This window comes from Callionymus lyra, chromosome 2, assembly GCF_982586985.1.
Source record: "Callionymus lyra chromosome 2, fCalLyr1.hap1.1, whole genome shotgun sequence".
Taxonomy (NCBI): Eukaryota; Metazoa; Chordata; class Actinopteri; order Syngnathiformes; family Callionymidae; genus Callionymus; species Callionymus lyra.
Window position 1 is genome coordinate 12,633,358 of NC_141819.1, and position 11,058 is coordinate 12,644,415.

At 37.8% G+C, this 11,058-nt stretch overlaps 1 protein-coding gene across 2 annotated transcripts; it reads left to right on the forward strand.

Annotated features, from left to right (window-relative positions):
• The first annotated feature begins 3,002 nt into the window (after positions 1-3,002).
• On the forward strand, positions 3,003-10,930 carry LOC148085363 (profilin-2). 2 transcript variants are annotated; one of them, XM_087783548.1, is made up of 3 exons: positions 3,003-3,285; positions 6,638-6,830; positions 9,081-9,229. In XM_087783548.1, exons 1-3 carry the CDS (start codon positions 3,157-3,159, stop codon positions 9,176-9,178), a joined length of 420 nt encoding a protein of 139 aa, XP_087639674.1. In that variant the 5' UTR covers positions 3,003-3,156; the 3' UTR covers positions 9,179-9,229. The 2 variants fall into 2 exon arrangements, with proteins under 2 accessions (XP_087639674.1, XP_087639673.1); XM_087783547.1 differs by lacking the exon at positions 9,081-9,229 and adding an exon at positions 9,399-10,930 and having other exon boundaries at positions 3,010-3,285.
• The last annotated feature ends 128 nt before the right edge of the window (positions 10,931-11,058 follow it).

Below are 11,058 nucleotides of genomic sequence, written 5' to 3' on the forward strand. Positions count from 1 at the left end.
ACTTCGATGTTAAAAGAAGTCATGTCTGACACAATGGGTAACTAAGATAAATACATTGTATTAATAATTGAACTTACATTTTTAATCTAAATCTTTCCTCGTCTTTTTCTTATATTTTAGCTAAAAAGTATCTTAAATATCAACAATATATATATATATATATATATATATATATATTTGTATGTTGAAAGAAGTCATGTCTGACACAACAGTAACTTAGATAAATACATTTTATTTATAAATTAACATGCATTTTTAATCTTATTCTTTCCTAGTCTTTTTCTTATATTTAACCTTAAAAGTATCTCAAATATCAACACAAAATATATATATATTTGTATGTTAAATAAAATCATGTCTGAAACCATAATAACATAGATAAATACATTTTATTAGTAATTCAAACATATTTTTTATCTATTTTTTCCTCATCTATTTCCTATAATTAAGATGAAAAGTATCTTAAATATAAACAAAATATTTTACATTTGTAAACCACGTTTATCATTGTTTATCTTTGACCTTTTTAGTCTATATTTGAGGTGTCAGTCACAGATAAAGTAATGGAATTAAAGCGATAAAGCTGATGAGTCGAGTGCTTTGCTGCTTTAATAAAAGATAACGTTATTTTGTTTTATTGCATCATAAAAACTCTTAATCCCTTCATATTACTCATCATATTGTTCCTTCACTTGAATCCCTGAACAAAGATGGATTGAATTGTGATCGAACATTAAACATCTCTCCAGAAAAAGTGTGTTTATTTCTTGTCATCTGTTACGATGTGGACGCTCATGACCCGAGCACGAGCACACAACCTCTTCTCTCTCTTAGCGTGACTCATGTACAGAGTGGTTTAGACTATTTTGTCAACGCACAAGGGCAAAACAACGGTGACCATGGAAACTGACGACATCCAATGACAGAGGAGTCCATGGGTGTGGTTGAGAAGGATTTCGCCCTCGCTCAGGTCCTTCACCCTGGTCAATTAATAACAGTTCTAAAGGACTTTTTTATTACTTTCACAGAAAAAAAGCCACAAGTTTAACTTGTTTATTGTGGTGAAGAAACGTTGCTATGATTTCTTGTGACAACTTCAATTTCCAACTTAATTTAACCATATTTATCAGTTGAAAACAACGTATAATTTCACATGTATGTATAAAAAAGTGACCCGAGTGAGCGCGGGATCGCTCTCAATCATCCTCAATAACGAAAGCCATGTGTGTGCAAACATCGGAATGCTCACCCTGTGACATTTGTGGGTGTTTCTGTGCCCTGAGAGGAGCAGAGAAAACATATCATGTGATGGTGTCCAATTGAAACAGGGAAAACATATGAGTTGAGCTGGGAAATGGGATTTGAACTGGATTTTAAATGGCATTTGATTGGTATGTATTTGATGGAATACATTGAATAAATCAACAAAATCAGAAAACGTTATATCTATATATCTTTTTTTTTTGTCTTTGTATTGTTTTTATTTATGTTTAAGATTATCTTGACCATTAAGTATATTCTTTATTGAATATTGTTTTGATTGTTTAAGCGCTTTGTGACCCTGGTCTGGAAAAGCGCTCTATAAATACAAATTACTTACTTACTTTACTTACTTATATATTTTAATATTTATTTGTACCCAAAAAAAAACAAATCCTAATTGGTGGAACCCTTCACTGATAATTCAAAAAAAATATATATATATTCCGATCTAAGTAATTAAGTAAGTAAGTAATTTTTAATTATATAGCGCTTTTCCAGACCAGGGTCACAAAGCGCTTAAACAATCAAAACAATATTCAATAAAGTATATACTTTTAAGGGCAAGACAAAAATGATAACACAACAGGAGTTGATTATTTTCATTCTCATTTTCACTACTTATTTTTTGAGTAAACTTCCCTGAAATAGTGTCTCAACATGTCAAAAGTTGCATTTTTATTTGACTTTATATGACAAGATTTGGTCTTTTTTTTCCTAACTAAAACACATTTCAGACATAAAAACAACACATACTCAACAACAATGAAATTATTTATTTTATTTTCTCTCTGCGGGTCAGTAACAAATGCATGGATGAGGGCCCCTGCTTTTTATACATCATAAATAAATAATTCAGATTTAAACTAAATCTTGTTTTAGTTTCACAAAATGTTTATCATATCTATACCTGAGGGATCAATAAAGTTTTACCTTACCTTATTTATAGACATTTTTTTGTATTATTATAATGGACCGACCTACAGTTAAAAACCCCAAGATACTCCCTGTTTTCTACTCATTTTAACTACTTATCTTTTAAGTAAACTTGCCTGATAAGGCATCTCAACATGTCAAAAGTTAAATTTTTATTTCACTTTATATAAGGTAAGGTAAAACTTTATTGATCCCTCAGGAGTCTCAACATCTCAGGAGGCCTCCTTCGGGAAATTGTTTGACAATAAAAAAAAAAAAAGTAGTGAAAATGAGTAAAAAACAGGGAGTATTTGGGGCTCCTGCCGAGTTACAGTAAGATGTATTTTTATGCTTTTAATAAAAAAAAATTTGCAGGTTGTGCCATTTTATTTTCTGAGGTTTTTAACTGTAGGTCGGCCCGTTATAATAATAAAAAAAATGTCTATAAATTTAAATATGATAAGGCGTCTCAACATGTCAAAAGTTGCATTTTTATTTGACTTTATATGACAAGATCTAGTCTTTTTTTCCTAATTAAAACACATGTCAGAAAATCAAAACAACACATACTCAACAACAATGAAATCATTTATTTTATTTTCTCTCTGCGGGTCAGTAACAAATACCCACTAAAATACACATTCTCGCTGAAAAGCAAATAGATCCCTTTCTCACTCCAGTCCTATTGGGGTAATATCCCTCCGCGTCTCCCTGTCTTTTTTCCCAACGAGTCTGCGCGGGCGAAGCACCACCACCACCACCGCCGGCGCAGGGATCTCGCTAGGACTACACCCAAGCGCTTTTTCCTTGTGCAGCGGCTTCTTTCAGTCACCGAGAGAGAGCAGAAGAAAAAGCCGGGACTTGACGGAGCCGGAGGCCCGTAGAACCAGATTCCTCTCACTTTCCATTGTCGCCTTCAAGAGACGTTCCGTTATCTTTCCTTCGCTTTCCTTCCATCTTTAGACCTTAATTTTTACAACCATGTCCTGGCAAAGCTACGTGGACAACCTGATGGCTGATGGCTGCTGCCAGGACGCTGCTATTGTTGGCTACACGGACGCCAAGTACGTCTGGGCATCTTTTGTCGGCGGAACCTTTGCCAGCATTACGGTGAGTGTGTTTTTTTTGGGGGGGCTTTTTTTTTCGGGGGTGTTTGTCTCGTTGAATTATAACGGTTTGCTTGAGTCACTAGGCCTTCGGTTAATGATGTGTGGTACACATGGTATCCGGTGGTCTCACGGTGGGTTATACCGTTAATTCAACGCACTCATTCCAGGAATAAATATATACTATTTTTTTTTTTAATTAATTTGCGACAATTAATCCGCCATAAAATACTTCTCATACAAAACCACCATCTTATATTAAAGTATAAACCAAATAAAATCAGATCAAAGCCGCGAACTTGAGCGAAGGAAGTTAGCATAGCATTGCTAGCCGCTTTACTCCCTAAGATAAATCAGTCGCGACATTTTCTATTAAAAAACTACTCTCTGACATCACGCTTGAGCCCTACTTTAATTTATTTTATTAAAAATATCTCCCAGCGTTTATTTAAACTAACAATCTAGTGGTAAAAACCTATGCGGGATTGACTAAAGTTGAAATGAAATCAGGCCGGTCATTGAAAGAAAGACCACCAGACCACTCTTCCGTAAAATGCGTAAGTTGCTGACGTACGTGACGCGTGCAAAAGAGCGCTGTGGGGAATTTTTCAACGTAGGTGTCGTTCGTGAATGTGTGTCCGCTATTATTTTTCCAAGATGTCGGATTCACTCCCAGTTTATTAAATCAATTCAAATGTACACAATTAAAAACACATATACTGAACTAACGTACGTTTTAAATATTGAACTTTTGACCCATGTTGTGTTATGTTAATAAAACCCTATTTACTCGGACAACTCTTTTGTTTAAAGTATTTTTCTTTTCTATAATAAACATAATACATTTTTAATGCGGATTTCTCTCGACGTCTCCGTACATATACATTTAAAACGTCCGCACTAAACGCTTAAAAACAGAAAAATAAGCACAAATAAAAGTAATAATTAATAAGAACAATTAATATACATTTTTTAAACAAAGATTATGAACGTACAAGTTTTTATCTCTGTTCCTGACTATTTTATTTTCAAACCCCTAGAAACCGACAACAAAGTGCAGTGTAATGTCATTCTAGATTCTTCCATGCTTTCACTCCGATGCCCAGATTTAGATAATCTTATTTAAAAAGCGATATTAAAAATGTAATAGTGTTTTTATTTACATTTATTTCTATTTGACACTTAATATTACTTAAAATATTCTTTATTCTGAGGACGACAGGACCGTTATTAGCCTTGAGCCTCTTTAGCACTAGCGCTTTAGCCAAGAGGCGTTAGCTTATAGCATCGCGTTTCTCTCCTTCTATCCCATAATTTCTTAATATTCGTTTAAACGCGTCTTTTGTAACGTGGGATCTTAAAAATGTCGCTCGCTTTTTAAAAAAAAAAAAAAAAAAGATCCTTCTTGTCCCGATATTTCCGTTACATTTTGGGAAGTGTCTCCTTCCGGTCTGTGCTATGACTGTGCACTTCTGGATGTGAGGGGCGACGCCTTTTGTTCCGCAGGCTGTGCACAATGATGATGTTTGTTCTGCCCAGTTTAAATAACGCCATATTACTTTTTATGAGATGTTCTGTTTTTTTTTTTTACTTGGAAATATTCCTGGGCCATTGTCGACCACGTCGTGGTCCCGGGGTCTTGAGCACAAAGCTGCTGCAGTGGGCCTCTGAGATTCATGGAGACAGCTGCTGCTTTTCAATGAGCCATTGACTCCTGTTTTCACCAGATTGAGCTTGAAAACTTTTAGTTTTTTTTAATCCACCGTAACCTTTGATTCACATTGATGAATTCAGGAGCACGAGTTTAGCCTGAGAATATAAATAAATATGTTCCACTGGACAGCATTAGTATGTGCAACAAACAACTGCAGCATTCCGGATGGGAAGGTTCAAAGGTGTCTGGGATTGTTCCAGCTTCATATCTCTGACCATTAGGGAGCAAAAGGTGAAATTGAGAAATGTTTTTCTTGTCAAAACGAATGTTTTTTTAAGTGTCTGGTGGCTTTAAAGCGACCAGTTAAAGAGCCTTTGATACACATCATAATGTCACAATAATGGATTGAAATCGCATTATTCTTCCTGCTCTATTAAGAATTCAAGTCGCTGCACCTTACAAAAAAACATTAAAGAAATTTACAAATGAAGTCTTGTATTACACATTAAAGATGACAAAACTATATTAATAACGCCACAATAATTGATTGAAATCGCTTTATTCTTCCTACATTTAGAATTTGAGTCGCTGCACTTTAAAAAACATTAAAGAAAGATACAAATGAAGTCATATATTACATAATTAATGACAAAATTATATTAAAAATATGAAATACTAAAAGCGATGTATAATAATTATGGTAATAGTAGAATAATAAAAGAAAAGTAACACAATTATAAATAAAATGTTGATGAATGTATGATCAACTACAATAAACGGCGACAGTTTCTCTCCTTCCTGCAGCGCGGATGTATGAGTTAAAAACAAAATGAATATTCTTACATTTTAATCCACCCTTTGAATTCAACATAAAATGGAAATTTGGAAATAAACTAAAACTACACCCTACTTATTTTGTGGGTGTAAGGTTAGGGGGGGGGCGGGCGAGTTCATCTTTGACATCCACTGTGTCACTTTATTCCGTTTATCAACGCAAATCTATGCGTTTAAATGGTACATCGTAATGATAACCTGACCTGGACGACTACAAATCCAATACAAACATGTCCGAGAGCAACGTGTGATTCTAGGGAAAGTAGTTTGTGACGACATTCAAGTTGTTTAAGCTGGTGTTCCATTTCTAAAGATGCGTTTTCGAACCAATGTTGTGGGTGTAATTGTGTGTATGAGATGTAGAGATCAATATTTAATAAAGCTGTGGTCAGAGCTTCAGGTTCGACAAAGCAGTGTTGCTCCACACAGTCAAATATTTCAGTGAACAACTGTAATTAAATATTTGCTTCCAAAGATAATTTGACTGAATGTTGACTTGCACAGCAGCTGGTTGTGTATTTTGATCCTGACCTTAATCAGAAAAATGAAGGTGAATAATTGATGGTACAGATGACACACATTGATTAAAACTCAATTGTGTTAAATGTTCATTAGCTTCCCCTGTTTTTTCTCTTAGCTGTGTGAAGAAGTGAAGACTCTAGAATATAATGTACATGATTTACTTCCCTGTCTCATCACGTCTATTACATTTCAGTAAAATAACACATTATTTTGAAAGTATTTGTGTTAAATGCCAAGTAAGGAAGTCTGTTTTTTTGTGAAAATGTTTAATACATGTATTTATGGAATATTCAAAAGAAGTCCAACATGTTTATATTTAAATGTGATTTCTTTCTTTCTATTGTAGCCTGAAGAAATCGACGTGCTAATAGGAAAAGACCGCGAAGGCTTCTTCACCAGCGGGATGACTTTAGGCAATAAGAAGTGCTCCGTAATCAGAGACAGCCTCAACGTGGAGTCTGACTGGACGATGGACATCAGGACAAAGAGTCAAGGTGGAGAGCCAACATACAACGTCACCGTAGGCAGAGCTGGCAAAGGTACGTGTCGCCCCCCCCCCCCCTACGAACGAGAGTGGCTGTTGAACATTTAGCTCTTCCTTTAGCGGTTCATACTGTAGTCTGCTTTACTGTAGAGACATCAGTTCAGCTCTGAACGTCAGTGTTGTCCGTGCATGTGGATCAACCTGACGCGCACCTTTCCTCAATATGTGACGCTCCAGTGTCCAGTCCAATGACTTAAGATGGGGATACAAGATAGATGGAACTTTATTGAAATTGTTTTTCCGATTAGAACACAGCAATACAGACGATATTCATAAAAATAAGAACAAGAACAAAGAATAAGAAAGAACAAGACGACACGATCCAAGTCTAAGATAAAGAACATGGATCAAAGACAAATAACAAAGGATACAAAGATTAACAGAGAATATAATGTCATGATACTTTCGCTCCACTCCTGCCCCCGTATATAGTTTTCTTAAATAATTCAAATAATAATCCATTATTACATAGCAATAAGTGTTCATCTAAAAAAATGTATAGACTGTTGCTGTAGTTGACCTCAGAAAGCAGTAACATCATAAAGTAAAAGTGTTTTGCAGACACGTATGTCGTCACTGATATGATCCTTTGTTTGAGATAACTCTGTTTCAAAGTTCATTTTTCTGTGATGTAATATAATGTTAGACTTTTCTTGACACTGGTCTTAAAATGATTACGCAGTGATGAAGCTTCATGACACGGTGTCATTTTGTTTAGAGGTCAGTAGGTGGCGCCGTCAGTTTAAAAATGATGTTTCATTAGAACGAGACCGCCATCTACTGGACTCTGAAAATAATGACACTGCTTCACGAAGCTTCATCAACACATCACTAGAATTTATGCAGTTAAATGTCATTTCTTAACGAGTGTTTTTGTCAAAGTGTTGCACAACAGCTTAGTTTCTGAAGAAGTGAAGGTTGTGAATTACTGTAGTAACTGTTCTTTGTAGGAGGAGCTAATGGAAGGTAAAATCATTAGTGCCGGAGAGTTTGCCAAGCGTCGTCCCCGGGGGGTCGTGTGACGCCCCACGACTCTCTGATTTCACCACTTCCATCCGTGTCTTTCTCTGCTGACCTGCACGTTTGTGTTTTCACTTCCTGTCTGATCCGTCCTCCTGCTCTCGTCCTCTTCTTCGCGTCTGTAACTTCTGGGCGGTCCGAGCCCTTTCATGTATTGAGGAGAGGTACCACATGCATGCTGATGTCTGCTTCTGTGCTGCGCCTCCATGCTGCTGCTGATAACACATGACCAGACGTCACCGAACCCTGTTTTTCTTTACCTTCTCTTCACTGCAGTGAAGCTGCTCCCCCTCTTTTTGTCTGCACCATATCACACTTGCAGATTTATGCACTTGTCCGACTTGAAAGGAAATATTTTTTTTAGTTTGTTATTTTTAGCAACAAATTCTGAAATTTTATTTGTTGAATTAACTTATTTTATTTATAACTTTCATTGTTTTTCCCACAGCGACGCAAAAGCTTGTATAAGATAAATTAGCCATTTGGCAACAACTTTCTCTTTCTCTAAACATGAAGTTACATTACACTGAATTAAACATTTAATAATATCCTGTAGTATTTGAGCGCTAAGTTCCTTTGATAAACATTTTTAGACAAGACTACAAAATGACATTAAATAAACCTATAAAGTGTTTAACATGTAAGTGTTCGCCAATAGATTGAAGACGAAAGTCGCCATTATTACGGTTCCCTCGATTATACACGCGACTAAATTGTTACACTCTAGTAGTAAAATGTTTACTTTAGGAGCGTATTTTATTTAAACACATGTTGTCATGAGGTGTTCAAACGTGTGTCGTAACTGAAGCAATCACTTAAACCTTTCACGAGCCACTAAAAATCCATCGTAAAGCCCGACGGTCGTCTGTGACAGCAACTCGACCGAAGATGTTTTTTTTTTCTGCATCTGAAACCGCACATCCCTGATTGTTTTCCCTTTTTCTCTGTTGCTATGACGACCCCAGATCTCAAATCAAACCCACGAGCTTAAATGAAACGTATTCTTCAGATGAACGTTTGTCGGACTAAATGTGACGACTCTGCAAGAGATGATCCTTCTCTCCTCACCCGCATCCTCCTTGTTATCTCCGTCATCAGCAGCACAAATGGATGTTTGTGTGTTTGTGTGCGTTTATGTGTGTGTTTGTGTGTCGTCTGCCTGCCTTTGTTCTCTGGTCTCACCTGTGGCACCTTCTAAGTGTCCTCTCTGTCTCTTTTCTTCCAGTCTTGGTCTTGGTAATGGGCAAAGAAGGGGTCCATGGCGGCGGCTTGAATAAGAAGGCTTACTCGATGGCAAAATATTTGAGGGATTCAGGCTTTTAGTCGTTAAATAGATGCTGTTTGTGTAGTTTAGAGAAAAAAAGTCATTTAAAATATATATTAAAAAAGCTTTAATTCTTGTCAAATCCCAGGAGCATCTCTAGCAGCAGGACTCTGGAAGATGAAGCTCTTTCTTCTCTTCACATTTTAAAGCCTCTTAATTGTTTCAAAGCTCGTCGCAATGTTTGTTCACTTATGTTTTTTTTTTCTTTGTGTACTCCAGCGTTGGTTTTTGTCATGGGGAAGGAAGGTGTCCACGGAGGCAGCCTCAACAATAAAGCATTTCAGATGGCTGACTACCTGAGGAAGTCCGGATACTAGAGCGACCCCCCCCCCCGTTCCCCAGCTCACCCTTTACCACCCTGTTGCATTTCACACTCTTTGTCCCCCCCCCCCCCGCCCCCCTGCCTTCTCTCCATTCTGTCGCCCCCCCATCCTCCTCCCCCAACTCCCATGTGTACTTTTACCCTGTTTAAAAAGTGGATGAAGAATCAAGATGTCAGCAGTAATTGATGAAGAATCTGTACGTAACCAGCAGAAATCTGGCCACACACACACCTGCTCAACCCCCCCTCGCCCTCCTCCCCCCCAAACTAGTGGAAATCTAAAGAGCACTCGAGCAGTTACTCGGCTCAGCAAGTCTTCCTTAATAGTCCCACCATCATCCACCCCCCCCGGGAGGGAGCCCCGATACATATCCAACCCTCCTCCCCACGTAGATCGGGCCTCACTCCTGTGACGCTCACGGGTGTGTGTCGGTCTCACCGTGTGTGTGTGTGTTTGGAGATCAGCTCCGTCAACGACTGGTTTGATATGGTCCAGATGCCGATAACCCCCCCAACAACTCCCCCCTTCTCTCTCTCTCTCCCATCATCGCCTCGTGGACCCCGCCCCCCCGCCCCCTCCTGAAGGACATTCCACAGTAACAACGGCTCAGGCACTTATACTGTTTTTGTTTGCCAGCTCCTGTAATATATTTGATTTTGTTTATTTTTTTGGAAAAAAGAAAAAAAAAAAGCTGCCATTTTTCGGACAGTAGCTATCCCAGCATGAACATCTGGATCAGTCCAGTTTTTTTTCTCTCACGATAGGACCAAGTGTAGTCAAAAAAAAGGGTGTTCGTACATGTGAAGGAGGCGACCGGCGCCCCGGTTGCCACGGTGATATGAAGTTTCATGGGGGGGGCGGGAGGGGGAGGGGGGGGTTGAGAGGTGTCTGAAGTAAACTTTTTTTTTTTTTTTGGTTTCGTAAACGATCCACTGCATTTGTACAAAACCCATGCTGTGTTGACAACTACAAAACTGTGGAATAAATTGCCTTCTACTCTGTCGACAAAAACCTGTAACGTCCGAACCCCTCGAAAGTAGAGCAGACGCTCGGGATTGGTTGGAACGCCGATTTAAAAACAACTGGTCTTGTAATACAGAACCTGTGTATCCTGTGCCATAATGTTAGAGATTTGTCGCCGTCGCTCACTGTCCACTAGCGTTGATTGGCACTTTTCTTAGCTTGAGCTCCACTGTCAAGGCCTTGTGGGATTTGTGTACTCAAAACAAAAAAAAATAAACCCTGTCCTTGTTTGCTGATTTATGTTCATTTCTTTCCTCCTTCCTCGCCACTTTTTTTGTTTTCTTACATTTGGGTCTCTCGACGCGTCTGATTTCATATGCATTGAAAAAAAAACAAAAAAAAAATGCCATAAAACGATTTATCACCTTGTTTACAGACAGATCAAATAAATTTATTCCAACCAGATTGTTTTGTGCCGTCGTTCCTGGTCGAGTCTTTTAGTGATTTTAGTGATCGCTGATCTTAACTAGTGATTCTAATGCTTTATTGCAGCTGCCAAGGAGGTCATGTGATCAGGTTTAAAATCAAATTAA